The sequence below is a fragment of the Onychostruthus taczanowskii genome, unplaced genomic scaffold (assembly GCF_017590055.1).
Source record: "Onychostruthus taczanowskii isolate IOZ18803 unplaced genomic scaffold, ASM1759005v1 scaffold15, whole genome shotgun sequence".
Lineage (NCBI taxonomy): Eukaryota > Metazoa > Chordata > Aves > Passeriformes > Passeridae > Onychostruthus > Onychostruthus taczanowskii.
The window spans coordinates 11,615,432-11,634,718 of record NW_024498685.1 but is presented as its reverse complement, the minus strand read 5'-3'; the positions used below and the strand labels follow the sequence as shown (position 1 = coordinate 11,634,718).

At 39.6% G+C, this 19,287-nt stretch overlaps 1 protein-coding gene across 7 annotated transcripts in view; it reads left to right on the top strand.

The window, feature by feature from the left end:
• The window catches only part of EPS8 (epidermal growth factor receptor pathway substrate 8), a 126,170-nt gene that overhangs the window by 63,334 nt on the left and 43,549 nt on the right, over positions 1 to 19,287 (top strand). For all 7 annotated transcript variants that reach the window (XM_041398671.1, XM_041398677.1, XM_041398674.1 and 4 more), the window contains 2 exons: positions 10,248 to 10,338; positions 11,329 to 11,402. In XM_041398671.1, the coding sequence (XP_041254605.1) occupies positions 10,277 to 10,338; positions 11,329 to 11,402 (136 nt within the window). In that variant the 5' untranslated portion in view covers positions 10,248 to 10,276. The remainder of the gene's footprint in view (positions 1 to 10,247; positions 10,339 to 11,328; positions 11,403 to 19,287) is intronic.

Below are 19,287 nucleotides of genomic sequence, written 5' to 3'. Positions count from 1 at the left end.
ATGCACTGTAAATACTGTGGCAGGGTGTGACTTCAGTCAGCTGTGACCTCAGTTCAGTGAGTTCTTTTACACTTGACTCACTTTGTGCTGAATAATTGCAGCCCTGATGTGGACAAAGGCACAAGATAGTGCCTTTAGTTTACTTGCTGAATTGCAATATATTCCCTTTTTTTTGGTTATGTGTGCGTTAACACAAACAAAAATGTTGATGCTGAAGTTTTCTGGTGACCCCAACAAACCTCTCCAGCTGATGCTGGTGGTGCCTTGTGCAGGCTGCCCTAGAGCAGAGGCTGGATGGAGTTACAGGATAAAGCAGGGATTGATTCCAAGGATCTCCTCCATGGATGCACCTTGGGCAGCACCAGAGCCCAGCCAGGGCTGCACCCAAGATGAACCCAAATGGCCCCAAAATGCACGAACGCTCCCGGGGTCTCTCCCTGGGATCAGCTCTGCTCCATGTGCACATTGCAGTTCAGTGTCCAATTCCAGCTCAGCCCCTGCACTCCCATCCTGCTTGTTTTTCTCTCTCCAGCCCACGGGGTTTGTGCTCTTGGGCTGAGATTTGGATCATTTGTCCTTGGTGCCCAGCTGGAGCAGGAATTGTTTTGTCTCCCTGCTCTGTGCACAGAGCTCACCATCCCCTGATGTTAAGTTCAGACCCACACACTAAAGCAGCACAGAATCTGAAAAATATAAAAGCTAAAACCTGAGGCATCAGTGGGGTGCAGGTGAGTTATTGCATGTCTGAAAGTGCTGAGAGCTGCTCAGACCACAGCCAAGGTCACGCACCCCACGGCAGTCACACGCCTGTCTTTAACCTCAGGTGAGGGGGAGCTGCCCTTGGAGTTTATTGTTTCAGATTCATGCTTCAGAAGGAAAAACCATCAAGGAAATGCTGCATGATAGGGGCTGTTTGACTTCACTCTTCTGTGCGAACAAACGAGTCGCACAGCTCTTCTCATGCCTCTATGCTTCAGAAGGAAAAACCATCAAGGAAATGCTGCATGATAGGGGCTGTTTGACTTCACTCTTCTGTGCGAGCAAACGAGTCACACATGCCTCTGCTTTATTCTGCTGTGGAGTAGGAAATGGTTTTGGGTGGCAAGGAGGTATTTCAAGCAGAAGGGAGGAAAAAAAAAAGTAGTATTACCTTGAACAATATCTTTTCCAGTGCAAATTTTTCAGTGGAAACAAACAATTGTGTTTTTTCATTACATTAAATTGAATATCTCAGTTGGCCTGGTGATGGTGTTATGTTGGTTTTTTTTTTTTCATAGATGAGAAAATTGAACAAATTTGTTGCTTGTAAAAGTCAGTGACTGCTGCGACTGGGGTTTAAAATAGCTTATAGTGCAACTTATGCTCCAATTTCATTTAAAAATTAATTGGCTTTCCCTGCCTTTTCTCTCTCCTGCCTGATTTTGAGTGTTCTATGGATTTGTTGTTACCATGTGGACACCGTGCATCTAGGCCCCTTCTCATGGTGTCTCCTCCTAGCAATGAAAAATACAACAGGTAATGACCTGGATGGCAACTCAGGAGCAAGTTTTCCCCATAGATTCAAGACAGAGCACTTTTTGTAGGCCCCAGCATTTGGAAAAAAAACAAGATTTGTGTATCACAGGGCAAGTTTTAAATAACACACCCAGTTCTCTGCCAAAAGAGTCTATGAACCAGCTTCAGCCAAACCTCTGTGCTGGGGTGGGGCACAGCTTTGACTCCCAGCTATTGCCATTGATGCTGCTATTTACTACAGCTTCACAACCACGTCTTTGAGAACAAATTCTTCTTCTTATGTGCTTTATGTGTGCATGACAAGTGAAAACCTGCTCCCTTTTAGGAGGCTTGCTGACTAGGATTGCAGTTAATTCAAATACTTTCCAGGAATAATGTGTTAATTTAATACTTGAACATACACATGATGTTCCAAGTACATTGACAATATTAGGGGAATATTATAAATTAATCTGAGAATATGAGTACTCTGCTGCCTTTTCTGCCGTTAAAAAATATTTAATCCCCAAAACTTTTATTGGTAATCTTTGGTTTAGATTGTTACCAAAAGTTGTGAGGATTTGCATATCAGTCTTGTGAAACCTTGTTTACACATTATTTGAGTCAGGGAAGTTTGAAGAGTTAGTCAGCATCATTAGAATAGTGTGTACTTATTTAAGTTTAAGTTTTAAAATTAAACTTTTAAATTTACTATTGAGTTCCACAGTGAGCTTATCCTTATGCTCAGCATTGCTCATTTGTTGTGGTCTGATCAATAACTTTTTAACTTTTCAATTGTGCCTATTTGTTCACCTTTATTAAACAGAGCCTTTTCTGTTTTCACTGAACTGCATGCAAACTGCCTTTAAAATTTTTATTTTTTGGGTACCATATGGAAAATCTAAATCTCACAGTAAGACATGGACCATGAACCCTTGCCATAGTAAATTTTGAGGCCTTCCAGATATATGTTAGTTTGCATTCAGAGCACTTTACTGGTGAAAGAGCTGAAGATTCAATAAACAAAGCTAAATCATTAAGGAATGCCATCAGTGGGTTTGGAACCTGAGTGTTCAAGATCATCAGGAAGCCAGTGGTTGTTGCTCCTACTCAACTTTGTCTTGTTTAATTCAGAATTGTAACCTGCTACAGGAACAGAAATTGGTTTTCTACGTGATTAACTTATGGGCTTCAATAACTTCACCAAAACTGAAGAAAGCAAATTTGTGAGAAAAAAAATTAAATCTTGCCATGTTTCCATTAAACCAAATTAAAGAGGCATTGAAGAGTATTCCTGCCTTCTTTTCCCCTCCTCCTCCTCCATGTTAATTTTTACAGTCTGCTTGGAGTATGTCATTATATGGTTTCAGTTCAGCTTTTGTTATGAACTGTACCACGCCAGTTTTAATATTGTCCCTGTGCTATGGCACAGTTATTAACTGGCTAATAAATGTGGGGAGGTGGTTAAGCCAGTTTTGCTTGGGCAACTTGGAGCAGTTTTTAAACTATGTTGGAAGTTCTTTCATTTTTTGGCCAGAATGAGAGGAAAAACTTTATCTAAAACAACACCTGAAGACATTATCTTATTAACCTTTATGTACTTTAGAAGTTTTTATAAGTTTCCATTTCTAAAGTGGTGGCTTTAAAGTTGGATGTATGATGGAAACTGATTTTCAAAGTAGTGTCTGGACTGCCCTCTTTTGAAATCTAATGATTTCATTTGAAGTATGATGTATCAAAGAATAAAAGGAAATAAGGAAAAAAAAAAAAAGTCAGGCAGTATGAAGAAGGGAGATACAGCTGTGGTTTTTGTGCTGCATCAGCAGAACTCACCAGTCAGCAGTTTCAAGGCAGCTTTTGTTTCATTAAAAAAATTAAAATTTTAAGAAAACAAAACACAAAAAAAAAAAACAACCAAAAACCCCCAAAAAAAAAAAAAAAACCAAAAAACCCCCACAAAACAAGCAAAAAAAAAACCCCTGCAAGCAACAAACCCACCAAAAACCCAAACCAAGACAAGTTTTTGTACATCTCTCTTCAAGTGAAGATACTAAGTGTGTTGTTGTAGATGCATTGGAATTGGGATTTATGTGTAAAAATGGTGTCTTTTGCCAGCTCACTACTCTACTTGACACTGACTCACCAAAAATACTGATTTTTATGGTAGATTATAATCCTGTCTTTCTACTTACCTCTACAAATTCCTCCATATGCCATAGACCCCTTCCTCTTTAGACTGCTCTGTATGTGTGGAAGGTTTTCTGTTTGGATTTTTGGGTTGGTTTTTTTTTTATCCTTTCTTTTGTACAAGATATTCCAGCTGTGGTGGCACATTCTGCAAGGACTGCATAATGATCTTGATCTTGGTAATTAATACTCACATTGCTTTGGATGAGGTGGTTAATTCTCTAATTAAAAATAGCAGTGAGTGGTGGCTTCAGTGCTTGGCATATTTATTAACGTTCCTTTGTTGCAATGGGGATTTTAAGTCTTTGAAGCTTTTGTATCTGTAAAGCTGTTTTATTTTCTTTCAATATGGTTAATTATAAATCATGGCCCAGACCTGAGTGAAAGGGATGGAAATAGGTTGCCATGCCAGAATAAGAACCTGTTTTCAAGCAGGGTCTTTATTAGTGTGGCAATAATAAGGGCACAGTCTGTGAGCATGGTCTGAGGTTTATTCATTCAGTTCTTCCTGTTGCTCTCCATATTTTTCCTCTTCCTCACAATAAAAGATAGCCATCTTTATTGTATTGTTGGAATATTTCTTTAATCACTGGGAAATGTCATAGTAGGAAAAAGAAGACTTCCAGGGCATTTTTTTTTTTTTTTATCTTGTTAGTTTTTCCAATGGAAACCTTCTCTTTTAGGTAGCAATTTCTGTTCTGAAGACAAGCTTTTATCTACTTTGGTCGATAATTATGACCACAAATTTTCTCCAATAAATTTATCCTCTCCCTCCCGCTGAAAGGAATGCTGCAAATGAATTTAGCATACTCCTCCTTAGTGAAGGGAAGAGTATTAGATTTCAGAAAGCATCAGTGAAAATCAAAACACTTTCTGAAGCTGGCAAAACCAGCATTGACTGAGCTTGTCTGCTGCACTGCTGTGGAGAAGGATGTGAATACATTTACAAACCCCCCTGGGAACTCTGTGTGCCCTGTCACTGTCCCTTGCCTGGACAGAGCAGTATTTTTTGTCTGTCACTGTCCTTAGTTGCTTGAAATGCTTCTACCTCTGTGACCCCTTACACAAACATTTAAATAATATTCTGGGGTGAAGTTCAGCTTTCTGTAAGGAGAAAAACTCAGGCAGGAGAGGGAGACACATCCAGTCCTTTCCTCCCCACCCCCAGGTTTCTTTAGCAGGAACCCCAGTTAATTAACACTGCATCCAGCACTAAAACCTAAAACCAGGATGCAACAAAGTGCAGATTTGCATAAACTAAAATGCAGTGTAATTAGTGCTAAGGGTCATGCTGGACAACTGCTCTGAATGCAGTGAGGTCCTGAAGGAAACAGCATTGTAAAAAGTGTTTTATTAACTTATTTCTGGATGCTTGGACAGAGGAGTGAATACTGGAGTATACACAGCTCAGAAAGCTTAAAAAATAAATATAAATAAATATAGAGTGGCTTGAGAGAGGCAAAGGGGACAACAGTGAACAGTGGTAGGGAATCAAATTAATTTATTTTGTGTTCAAAATCTAGCACTTGTAGGGCCTGGCTTTCCATTTTCTGCAATGATTTTTTTGCTGTCACCTTTTCTACCAGCTTTTGGATGCTCCAACCTGCTTAACAGGAAACTGAAAACATTACAGAGCAAAGCTGCTACCAGCTCAACCAAAGGCAGCTTTTCTCAGAGAGATTCTGGTATCAGTGCACTGAGGCTGGAAAATCCCCAGGGATCATTTCAGAAGCATGACTTGTGCATTCGTGTGCATTTTGGTGTTTATCTCCAGGCAAGACGTCCAACAAGCAGCAAAACTCGTGTTTGCTCTTGGCTGTGCTCTGAAGCAAGTCCCAAAGCAGAGGGCAGCAGCAATATTTCATCTGCCTCCACAGGATGTATTTCTGCCAGGAGTTTCCCATTTGTAAAATCTGAAGATACAAATAGGAGAGCGATGGGTCAGAACAGCAAGGTGGACAGGAGGAGATGCTGTTTGAAAATTCAGCACCAGTAGGGAAAGTTGTGTGTGGGGGAACAGGATGAGGTTTGAGAAGAAGCAGATGAAAAATGGCAAGTCACACAGTAAGCTAAACAGTTTTTGTGCATTCTGCAGGTTAACAGTGCTGAAAGCTGAGGGATAGCAGCAAGAGGCATTTCTACTGAATGCACAGTGAGCTGGGAGTACATGGATTTTTTTTAAATTTTTTTTTCCCTGTTGTTTTGTTCTTCTGTAATACTTTTGAAAGGGGAAGGGTGGAGGGAGAGTGTCCTTATCTGACATTGCTGCATTCACCAGGGAATGGTGTTACCCTGTAATAGCACACTGCTTTTTGTTTAGGCTGGAGTTACAGACTGTGCTCTGCCTGGGGAGAATTTTAGGGGGTTTGGAGGATACATGATAACAATGAAATTTTCTTAATCAGTAGACAATAATCATTCCAGCCATTATTGGCTTTCCTGTGCATCCTTTTCTCCTTAGCCCTTCCCCCTCCATAATTTCTAAAATATCCACGTCATTAAGTTGTTTCTCTTTTGGTTTCCATATGAGATTGTGCTCTGCCACTGGGTGGGACTGACCACTTCAGGACGAAAAGAGCACCAGGCTCTAGAATATCTAATTAGCTCTAATGATGCAGCTCTTCCTTTCTGGGAAAGGTGTTTGGGTTTGTTTTTTTTTTTTTTTTTAATATTTGGGGGATTTTGTTCCTTTCAAATTTATTAGGAAATGACATGGCAGGACATGAGAGCTGTTGGTGTGCCACATAAATTGCATTGTTTCACGAGGCTGCCGTGCTACAAGATGGGGAAGACAAGTATTTTTTTTTTTAAAAAACAGAGTTCATGACTGATATAATCATTTGTACACTGGCATGATTCTCCTCATGCTTGGCATTACCACCTGTAACTGCTGAAGAGCAAAAGTACATCTGTCTCAGGAATGGTTTCTCTGTTATAAAGGCTGGACCCTTGTCATTTACAGAGCTGCTGACCATCAATATCCCTTCAAAAATAAAGCTGATGGCAGCAGGGAAGTCCTAGGTGAATTTTTGTGTTGTTGTTGATGAGACTGTTTTGTGGATTTTTTTTTTTTTTTGGTTTTTCAAAATAAAATATTTACAAATATTTCAAACTTATTTTAATAATATATTATTTTAATATACTTAAGGATAAACACATCATCATCATTATTATTATTATTATTATTATTATTATTATTATTATTATTATTATTATTATTAATTTATTTTTCTTTTCTTCTTGAAATCTTACTTAGCTTTCCTGGTTTAAAATATTTCTTTTTCAGAGCAGGCATGATTTTTTTTTTTTTTTTTCCAGGATCCTGAGACATGACCATTTTTGGTCATATTCACAATTAAACTGTTGATACTTCAGGCCTAATTGAAGAGGGATCATGCAGTTAATAGTGAAGGATGTTTATTTTAAAGTCTGGGACGCCAGTGTAGGTTGCTGTGACCTGCTGGGCTGAGGTGAAAGGGAAAATTAAAGAGGAAGTGGAGTTTATTAATAGACTCCCGGTTGACAATGGCTTTGCAGTGTGCAGGGGGTGACTTTTGCTGCAGGATTGACTGGTTATAAGAGATGAAAGAGCATTTGAGATGAGAAACACAGCAGAGAAAGCTGTACAAGGCAATAATAAAGCCCTGCATGTACTGTTACCCTTTTGTGGTTTTTCCCTTTTCTTCATCATGCACTTAATTAAAAAAAAAATTAAAGAGTTTTCCTAATTTTTTTTTTTTTAATGAAACATTTATGTTGAATGAGATCTGATTGTGTGATAATTCTGGGGAGTCACAAGTAGCTTTTTGATGCTGTTATAAATATTTGAACTAATTATAAATAATTATAGTAAAGGGTTTGTTTGTATTCACATTCTGGAGGTTTCTTGAACCGAGTGACAGAAGCATTGCATGAAATTGCAGGAGCATTGAAATTGTCATGTCAAGGTAGTTGTTCTGGCATTTCAAAAGCACTGGAAATTGCATGAGGGGCAGGAAATATTGTTGGCTTTACTCAACTGTCTAATAGCAAGTGGTGTTTTGTTTGCATATCAGCTAAAGCTGAGTAATACTTTTGTGTTTGCTTAGCAGAACAAGCTGCGTGCTTTTTTTTTTATTTTAATAGTAAAAATTTTTGACTTCAGACTTTCAGTATCTCTTAATTCAAAACATAATTCTGAAGATTTTTGGATTTAAGTGGTGTTGTGCCTTACAGTGGGCAGGTATTTAGTCCTGAGAGATGGTTTCTTTCCCCAATGTGAAAATCTGCTGCTCAGCTTTCTTGCTGCTTTCAAACTCAGTGTGTCATGCTGACTTCAAAGGCTGAAGCTTGAAATTCTAATACACTGCATTCTAATATATTGCATTCCTTCTACTTAAAATATCTGCTTCACCACCTCCATAAAACTGAGTGAACGCAAATACAAACCAAGTATTTGTCAGATTAAGATGTCAGAGCAGTGGAATTATTCTGAGAGAATTTTAAACCAAGGGGGTTTTCTTCCCCCCAGATCTCACTTTAAGACAGATAGTTGAAGAATTTCTTACAAATAGGCCTATGAAAAAAAGACTACAAATCAACAAAGATTATGACAAATGGAATTATCCAACAAGTGCTACCTTAACGTGTGGATGGAAAGTAAAGTGGGGATACCAAACAGCAGCGGGGATAATTTGTGTATTTTGGATGTGGTGACTCCATGGAAGCTAATCACAGGGGAAACTGCTAAGCAGGGCAGATGATGATAAGCATGGGTAGCTGATAGGAAGTGCTGGAGAGCTCAGTGGCAGCCTGGGCTGGAGAGGAGCACTCTGAGCTGCTCTGCTCCTGGCAGTCGCTGAAACGGAGCAGGGATTGCGCGGTGAGCTGGCAAATTCCGCTGGGAAAATGAGCAGTTGTATCCTTTCAAGTCATGGGATGATTTCAGCAAGCTTCCCAAAGGTTGTAATTGCTAATGAATTGAGCAGCACTCAACATGGTTGGTAATTTATCCGAGACAGCTGTTAAGGACTGCACTCCATAAAAAGTCGTAGAGCAGCCAAACAGGCTACCAGCTTGGGTATGTGATATATTTGTGGGGCAAAATGTGCTTGTGTCACTAAAGAGGTTCTGCAAGGAGCCAAGGTTTCAAAGAAAATTAAATAAATTTAAAATAATAATAATAATACATATACATATATATATATCTACTAAGCCAATTTAGCAAGTGTGTACCCACTGAAAGCAACACCGCCCTTGCACATGATTTCACTTGGCGTGTCAAATACACCTCAAATACAAATACACCTAAAACAGAACTACATCATTTCACTCGGCATGTCTAATACACCAACAAATACACTGTTCTAGCTAGTTTTCCTGGCTGCATCCAAGGCAGGAGGTGCCAGGTGTTTGTCCCTCAGAAAGGTATAAAAACTGCCCTCAGCACCAAAGACCACCAAAGCTTTTTTGTCTCTTGAGCTGGCTGATGGATTTACAGCTCAGAACAGATTTTGGTCGTCGTTCTGCACGGAAGAAGGAAGTAGCAGAGTACGTGTGGGCACTCAGTGGGTACTGGCAGGTCAAAGAGCTGCTGCTTCTTTGTAAAACAAGAAGTGAACAGTTAATGTGGGGCAGCAAGCTGAATTAGGGACTCAGAAGATAAGTTGGCTGCAAGGCAGCTCTAGTGCAAACAGAGCAGGCTGTGCTTACTTTGGAAACAGAGATTTTGTAGGTATAAATTTGATCTGATACACTTTTGACTGTTCTGCAGTGTGACTGAAATGCACAGAAATATTCAAATTTATATTATTCATGTATATATGTAAATGAAAGAGTATTTGCCCATGGTAAATTTGAATATGAAAGGGTTATGAAAGTCACTTTCCAGAGCTAGTTTTAACTTCAATGGACATGTTATTACAGGGAGAATTTTTTAAACTGTTTTATCATGCCCTGTTCAGCACTGCTTTTATAGGAAAGGTTTCATTTGGCATGCCAAACTTTCAGGATGTTAAGCACTGCTTAACAAAAAAATACAACAAAAAAAAAAAAGAGTTTTCTTAAGTACCAAAATAGCTAACCAAGTTTCCTTTTGTGCTAACAATTGTGTTTTAATTTGATAATGCATCTTTCCAACAATTCAGCTGATATGTTTCATAGAATATGTATCCAAAGGTCATTTCAAGAGTTGCATTTGAAAGAAATGAATTGAGGGCTGAAATCGAGCATGCTTGAGCAATAGAGTTGCCATTTGGAACATCTTGCTCACTTTTGCAGCAGATCTTGTTCTTTGTTTAGTGAGCCTTTTATTTCTACAGCTATTCCTAAAGACCATTGTATCAAAAATAATAGCTTTGTTCACGAAATTATAAATTATTTGAAGCTATACCATCAAGTTGCTACTGAGAGAAGTTCCACAGCGGGTCTTTGAGGCATCACTGGGATGCAGTTAACAACAATTGAGCTTGTTGATGAAATTTTGTTCCCACTTCAACCATAATTTCCTCATTACGTTTGTGTTACACCTGTGTTCAGCCTTCATCTTCAGGATATTTCAGTTCATGTGCTGTTTTTCCTTTTCCCAGGTCGTTTCTCCCAGTGAGTGGCAGTGAGAATGAATGGACACATATCAAACACCCCTCCTGGTGGATATGGAAGTTACTTCCCTCAAATGAAGTAAGGTTTTGCCTTGGACTTGCCTCTTATGGACAAAATAGTGTTGTACTTCTTCTTTAGGCTTTCATTTCAGATAGAGCTGTAATTAGTTGCTCCCACTGGGATTAAAAAGGAGTGTTCTGTAGAAGTGTGTTGGGTTTGCAAACCATGGAACCAAAGTGACAGATATTTTTGTGTTCTTGTAAGGGAAAACTGTGTTACTGCATGGACTCATCTGGAACAGCAAAGTAAATTGCTGCAGCCATAACATCCTTATTATGTTACTCAGAGAGTTCTGAGATGTTTAAGGTTAGCTCTGAGTGAATGCATTTTTATGCATAAAAGATGAGGCTGCCTCTCCCATCTGTGAGAACAGACTGCTTCCCAGGAAAGAGAGCTGAGCAGCTGCTGCCTGAAAGTGTTACCTTGCCTAAGAGAAGAGGGTGATCCCTGTATCAGGGGCATGGCATAGACTTACTCTCAACACTAATGGGAATTTACCCATCTGATGCAAAGAAACACATATTCCTGTATGGAGCAGGATATCTGTGGTGTCTTTTGCTTCTCATTAAGGTGAACTCATATATCACTCATTCTTGAAACACTTATACTGCCTTTTCATTTGTGTAAGATAATGACAGTCATTTTAAGTTTTTCATTAAAAGCAGTTAAAGTTGTTAAAAGCAATCAACACTTTTGTATGCGGGGAAAAAACCCCAAATCCTACCCAATTCTTTGGCATAGTCATTATTGCTATTATTATTGTTATTTATTATAATTGTGCAGTGAAATGTGTTACTTGAGTTAAGGTGTATTTATTTGTATACCACACTGCAGTTCCTGCAGCCCAAGTGAAACATTCTCCCTCATCTTTATGGTGTGGAACAAATATCCAGTATCATTCCCTCTGTTACTAATGCTGTAGGTGTGTGTAGTCCTATGGAAGGGGAGGGGGTTTTTTCAGTGCCAAATACATCTATACAGAAGATAACCAGAAATGTTTTCTTCCAGTGGCTATGGCTCCCCGACGTTTGCTCAGGCAGAGAGGGAGCACAATTCAAGAACAAGTGCAAAAGCTCTCTATGGTAAGGTGGCAAAAATTCTCTAAACTTCTGTGCTAAATTGCTGTTTAAATAGTGATTTTGGTGTGGTGGTGGAAATGCACACATGGGTGTGTCTGTCAACTGAACTAAAAAACAAAGTGGTTTTATTCCTACTAAAGCTAACTAGAAAATGCTCAGTTTACTAAGCAGAGAGCTCCCACCTGCTCATTTTTCCAGGCAGCATTCATCACAAAACTCAGAGTGAGCCTATAGTTTTTTATGCACCAGGGAGAAGGCATTCAAGGGTTTAGCTGTGCTTAAACCCTTGTGGGGTTTTATTTCTCCTGTACCTCCCTCTGCCTCCCCAGCTTCATCCCCTGCTAGCAGAAAAGGCACTGACATATTTTCCTTCTTTGACACAAAGATTTAATGGAAATTAGAGTTGGTGTGACAGATTTGGAGTCCTGCTTGGCGTGCTGTTTTCAGCAGGCTCTGTGACTGTCACATGTGATGCTACAAATGTCTGAACGTTGTTGCACTCACCAACTACAAAAGCTGGTGTTTTTCTTGGCTGTACACACTACTCTGCAGCCTGACACCAAAACTGCGCAGGAGAAATGCAGTCATGTTCCTTGCCAGCCAAATTGCACCATTTTCAGGTCATCCTCCTCCACTGTGAGCACATCCCACTGATAGCTGTGCTGGCAATGGAAACAGCAGCAGTGAGGCTGTGAGAAGTTCTGCTGTGTAAATCTGTGCCTGTTGCTAAATGCTCTTCTGAAAGTCCCTGTGACTGGTGAGACTGGAAGGACAAGGCTGCCCCTGAGGGCCTGGTGCTGTGCTGGACCCCTCAGACATCAGCCAGCTCTGCCTCTGCGCAGGTTAACCAGCTGGGCTGGTTAACCAGCTGGGTTGGATAACCAGCTGCAAGTTAACCAGCTGGGAAGCTCAAAGAGACAACATCCCAAGCAGTATCTTCTCTCCCTCCCGTTTTGGGTGGAGTGGTGGCTGGGAGGGAGCTCAGAGCTTAGGGGAGCGATGGCAGCCTGCTTTACAATCTTTGAATCATTTTAAGTTGCAAAAGACATTCAGGATCATCAAGTCTGACTGTTAACCCAGTGCTGCCAAGCCCACCACTGGACCTTGTCCCTAAATGCCTCACAAACACATCTCAACACCTCCAGGGATCGTGACCCAGCCATTGCCCTCTCAGCTGTTCCAGTGCTTGATATCCCTTTTGGTGAAAACATTTGTCCTAATATTGAATCATTCTAAGTTCAAATTCACTTTGTTTTAGTGCTATGCTGCAAAAGTCAATTTCTGAACACAGTGCTGAAGGCAGGAACCGAAACTGAGGAAAATTCTGAGCTGATAATTTTAAAGAGTGATTTCTGCATCCTGTATGGGTTCACTCAACAAACTGATTGCAAGTGTTGACAAAAATATTAGGTGGCAACAGAAACCAGCAAAAGACATTGCAAAAAACTCTTAGCAGGTTATTTCTTTATGAGATGCTATAATTGTTGTGATTCCTTTTTCATTTTACGTCAGCATCATAATTTTTCAGGAGTATATGGTTTGAACAGCATGGAAGTATCTGTGTCTTAACTGTGTCCTTTAATCTTTGTGAGCTTTGAAAATATCTCTCTGAGCCTTTTCATATCAAATATTTTGGGATGGCCACGTGTCAGGAGAAGATGGGGACAAGTGAGTAAATTTGATGTGTATCATGGTATTTTTTTACTTCCAAAGTGCTTAACTGAATTCAGGTACTAAAGGAAAATGCTTGCCTTGAAACTGCTTTGTGGTGGCTCCTGTAAAGTGAATTGTTGTCCTTGGTTCCCTTCTGTTGCTGGTAGATAGATCACAAAATGATGGTTGCCGTTGCCAGGAGCTGAATGAAGTAGAGGAATGAGTTATTTTGGAACTCCAAGTGGATGTGTTTTGGCACAGCTTTTAGAGTTTGCACATTTTACTACTTCTGCTCTGGTTTTTATTCATAAGGAAGTAGGGTGTTGCTATCACCAAATATATGAGCTGGAGAAAACAAGGAAAGCACCTAAAATCTTCCTCTAATTCAGGGCAATTTTTCGAATTTTTAGCAACAAAGTTACTATTCTGTTGCATCCCATGTGCATCTTCTTCCCTTGCAATGTTAAATTTTTTGTGCTTACTCTCCCAAGTGGGCTGAAAAGCAGCTGAGTGATATTGGAATTTTTAAAGAGTGCTGAAAATGCTCATTACAAAGTATTTTATTTATAATTAATAAATAAGTTATTTTATTTGAGAATATTGAGACTGAAATCCTAAAGAGCAGGAAGAAGCTGTCTTAACTTTCTTTTTGTATTTTGTTGTTTACATATATTTTAAATGTATGTATACTGTTTAGGTTAATAAAGAAAACTCATGTGTTTAATAGATTCACTTAAACTGGACAAAATATATGTAATTTTACTGTAAAAGTAAAATGGGCTGTGTTTTTTTGTGTTTTACTAAAATGTGACAACATGATGTTAGCAGCAAATTTTCCCCATTACAGTGTTCCTTTTCTTGGAAAACTTGAGAGTCCATTGGACTGAGCCACCTATCCCTGAGTATCAACAAGTAAAATTGTGCCTGGGCTCCTAGGTGATCACTTGATATTGAACTTAATTTCTTCTAAGCACTGTGAAGACTAAATGAAAATAAAAAGAAAAAGAAAATTAATGAAAAGACAATTTTTATTAATTACATATATTAATAATATATAATACTATATAATATTAATACATTATATATAATATATTATACAATAATTATATTATGCATTAATATAAATATATATTTATTTATATGTATATAAGTAATTAGTATTAAGAACAACAACAACAGCAACTTATTATTACTATTGCTTGTTTTTATATGTGTGTATATTTCTGTCCTGGCATATATGTAGGCATGTTAATGTCCTGGCATGAATTTTATGTCTTAGATGCCATTGCTGAGGTGATTCATGAATATTCAGCCCTTCAGCCACCACGCAGAATGTTGGCCACAGGGCTGTGGGAAACGAGGCTGGAATATTATTGGTGTTACCAAGAGTTCAGCTCAAAGCCAGACCGGAGCCATCACTATCTCTTATGTGCCTGTCTGATAGCAAAAACTTCCTTTCAATTGCCTTTTTTCCTGTGTCAATAATCCCTTTGTTTTCACTCGTTTCCTTCCTGAAATGAGCTGTTTTCTATTTGCATGACAAATCTCTCTCTGAGGCGAGGGAAGGTGCTCTCTGCACATTTTTATGGGGTTTATTTCATCGTTTGCTTCCTGCTCTCTCCATCCGAGATGGGTTTTGGCTCCTGCTGTCATCTGTTGTTCTAGCAGTGGCTCCTCCATCTGTCTTGAGCAGTTCTGCCTGTGGGGAGAGGAGCAGCAGCCTCGGGGCTGGGCTGGGGCTTTGCCAGCCCCCGACACAGCGTGGAGCATCTTCATTCCTCAGCAGGGATGGACCAGGAATTTGGTCCTTGAATTTGGATCACTCCAAATTGTCAGATTATTGTACAGCCCAGAAGTGAAAGATGCTGCTAAAATTGTCTTCTCACAGTACATTAGAATAGACTGTTTTGTGCACTGAGTTTGTACTCTGCTGGCTGTGATTTGGAGCTGGAAGTGAAATTGCCTGTGTATTGTGTTTGCACCCTCATGGCAGGGAGGAATGATGAATCTGACTCCATGTTCTCAGAAGGCTAATTTATTATTTTATAATACTATATTATATTAAAGAATGCTATACTAAACTATACTGAAGAATACAGAAAGGATACTTACAGAAGGCTAAAAAGATAATGAAAACTCGTGACTCTCTCCAGAGTCCTGACACAGCTTGGCACTGACTGGCCACTGAGTCAAAATAACTCACACCAGAACCCACTGAAACAATCACCTGTGGGTAAACAAACACACTCTACACATGAACACAACACAGGAGTAGCAAATGAGATAATAATTGTTTTCCTTTTTCTGAGGCTTCTCATCTTCCCAGGAGAAAAATCCTGGGCGAAGGGATTTTTTCAGAGAATGTGAATGCTACACCTGTGTACTTTTGCATTGCTCATAAGACTCATTCAGGGCAAGAACTGCAGTGTAACAAATTCAAGGAAGGCTCAAGCAGCTCACAGGCAGGTAAATGAGTGCACTGAAAGGAGCCATCCATGTAACATCCTTGCAGTATTTTGTTTCTCAAATTAATTTGACAACTGACTTGTAAATAACACACTTCCTTTACAGCAGCTTCCACGCAGCCATCAGAGAGAAGCTCCTGGCATAAATCTCTGAAAGTGATAGTGTTTGCTCCTCTGAAGAGGAAATTTGTTTTGAACTCAAGTTATGACCTTTGTCCCCGGATGTTTAGGTCACGTTTCCTGCACTTTGCTCTGCTTCAAGTTGATTTTTTTTCCAATTTATTTTTCTTAAAGGGTATCAACAATCAGTCCAATGCAGATAGATGGTAGTAAATTAAGTATTGGGCTTTTCTGCTTGATGATGTGTAGGAATATTTTACGCTGTCACTCCAGGATCCTTATGACAGATTTTGTGGGAGACATTCAATCCATGTCCATGTGGATTGCCATCAAATTTCAGAGCAATCTACAGTCCTGTTGGTCTGTGTCATGTAGTGGCTGGTAGAGGTTTTGACTTGGCTGAAAGTCTTTGGTTAAGAGGTTGCTTTTTGTTTTCTGGTGTTTTGGATGCTTTCAAAAATGAAAATAAAATGAGTAGTTTTCAACCTCTGTTTGAAAACAGAAACATGGTCTGTTCCTGATGATTGGTGAATTCAATAATTTCACACAACATGGATTGCTGCAATATCTGTCCACATCAGACATCAGGAAGAGTACTGGTTTCTGTGGATCAATGTTCCAGCTCCTCTGGGAGCTTCAGTAGCTAGTAGATCTTACATTCAGGACCTATAAGAGAAATGCTGTGCTGCTTTTCACTTTATTGCCTTTGTGTTGTGAGAGATTTTATTTTAATCACATTCTTCTGGGTTGCATTTGCTATAGATTGTGGTTAAGAATTTAAGTGTCTTCTGCCATGATCCTCTCTTAATTTTTTTTTTAATTTTACCAAAGGAAAAATCCTTTATCTAAATGGGGTGCAGCATATCAGCAGAGTTTGAGCTAACCTGTTATTAGGGCTGCACTGTGCTTTAAGTGGTGGGGGTAAGAGCCACAATGAGTAGAGTATACAGGAAAAAACTCAATAATTTTGATAGTTTTATTCTTCTTTTGATCGTTTTATGCATCATATCTGGAAGTCTCTATTGTAGTATTTCACTTCAGCTTCAGTAGTGTCTTGAAGGGACCTGTGAGAGGCTGAGATTGAAAGGGAGGATGAGGAGAGTGAAACAGAGCATACAAAACATTATTTTGTTTTCAGTGTCAGGGGTTGACCCCAGCCAGCAAGTGAGGACCTCCCCATTTGCTTGCTCATCCCCCCTGTCTCCTCTCTGCAGCAGAACAGGGGGGAGAATTGGAAGAGAAAAAGGAAGAAAAAAACCTGATGGATCAAGATAAAGATGGTTTAATAGGTGAAGGAAAGAGCAGGGAGGAAAAGGGACTGAATAGCACAAAGGGAATTACTCACAGCCTTCCACAAGAAGAGCAATGCCAAACTATGTGGGCAAGGAGTCTTTGGAAAGACTACCTGCCAGTTTTATTGCTGAGCAAGGATATTAAACAGTATGGAATATCCTTTGGGTCAGCTGTGCCAGCTGTGTCAGCCTCTTGTGCACCCCCAGCCCACCCACTGGGGCAGCAGAGCAAGAACTAGAGAAGACTTTGACACCATAAAATATCCCTGTGGTATCACATCCAAAATCACCTCCATCCTAGCCAGTCCCACTGCACTCAGCACATCAGCAAATTCTGTTGCTCCTTTTCAGTAGAGCTCGTGTTACTTGCATTTGAAGTTAGTGTGATAAGTTAAGGTTTCTGTAAAAGCAGTCAGATTAAAATTGGTAGGTGATAATCTGTCACTTCGATATGTGAAAGTGTTGAGAGATGGAAACTGCATTTCCTGAAGAATGGCAACGGGCACCTCTGCAGGAAAATAAAAAGTTTTATACAGATGAAAGAACCTGTGAGAATCACCAGCTGAGATCTCTCTGACTCAGAAATGGAAACCCAGAGGTGCTGCAGGAAGGAGCAGCAGTCCCTGGTGTCCTCTGGGGAGGAGGACAGAGAACAGATTTGCAGGCTTTTATCAGCTTTTCCAGGAGCTCAAGGCAGTGGAGCACTTCAGCAGCAGGAGGGGGTGCAGAAGGGTTTGTGTCCTTTCTGATGGCAAGGTGAGAACTTTTGGAGGGTTGTAGGTGGAATCTGGGACAGGAGCCAAGCACTAGGAGAAAGCAGAGCTTGAAGATTCGTTTTGAGGTGCTGGCAAAAGCCATGGGACATTTTAGCTGCCAGTCTTTTTATTTCCTTTCCTTTTTTACTTTTTTTCTTACTCTTTCTTTGTGTAATGTTCATATTATCAGGGGGGGACTATTCTTCCTTCAGTGTGATTCATGCCAGGCAGCCAAAAAAACCATGTCTCAGGGAGCTGCAAGGGAAAGGAGACTCACTTATGAACCATTGGATTGTAAAAGCTTTGAAAAACAAAGCCTGAAGACAAGCCCTTCCAACAATGGAAGAACTTTGCCTGATGCCAGGATTCATGTTAGAAGATGTATTTTGATGGGTGAATAATTTCAGGGTGCAGCTGTAGTATCCACCTCCAGATCCTCTATAGCAGTGTTTCAGTCCCAGCTCAAATGTTCTGTTCTGCTCTAAATGATAACTTGGGTCTCCAGCGGCTTCTAATTCTCATTCTACCTGCCTAAAGAAATAAATGTGTAAATATGAATTGCTCTCAGTGTGGACTCTCAGTTCTCGTGACCCTACTTTTTGTTTATTAACACAAACACAGATTGACTTTTGTTAAATGTAAAGTTTATTAAAGTTGTTTTTAATTACAATGAAATAGTTACAGGAACTTTAATAAAATTTACATTTAATCTCACCGTGACAGTGTGTGTTGAACACTTTCCATCCTGGCTGCCTGGGAGTGTTGAACTGCTCTGTGGAAGAGGATCTGTTAATCTGTGCTGCAAATGGTTTTGAAATTCCTGCCTTAACACAGAAGCAGAATAAGGAGCTTCCTGCAAACATACTTTCTGCTTTTTAATTCCTTTGGAGCCTCTACATATATCAGACTTTCTTTGTTTATTTAAAGCTGCTCCAACTGTTACTGTTTGCAGCATTTAAAAATTTTACAGTGGATGGAAACTTTATGATGCTTGTTTAATTCAATAGCACAAAACTTACATTTTGGTAAGACGACACTCAAAACTGAGTATTTGGTGCATTGTTATTGAAATAAGTAATTTTTTCTTTGTTTTGTTTAAAGCATATATTCTTTCTTACTGGACAGCATTGAAGTATCATTTACAGTCCACAGCAGAAGGCTGCTAACTGATCCCCTTAGAGATGCAAATAATTCTATGGGATTAAATTAGATACTGCTTTTTAATCCCCTTGTTTTATTAGGAACAGATGGACTTTACTTCTTCAGATCATCATCCAAACAAAAAAAGAAAGGTAGCAAATCAGACAGCACTGTTTTACTGACTGTGCTGTTGGGGTGTGCATGGGTGTGTGCTGTGCTTAAAAAGACAACCAACTGAAAAACCATTTCAGTAACATGCTGCAAAAGCAGAAATAGTAGATACAGATGGAATAATCAAGGCTGGTCCCCTGCTCTGGGATTTCAGGATAACGCATAATGAAAGCAAGATATCTATTTGGAAACATTCACACACCTGGCTAAAAATTCTGGTCATTTGTGGTGACCTTGCATTTGGCTGCTCTGCACACTTGCTGAAGCAAACTGAGCAGCTGCTGCACAGGAT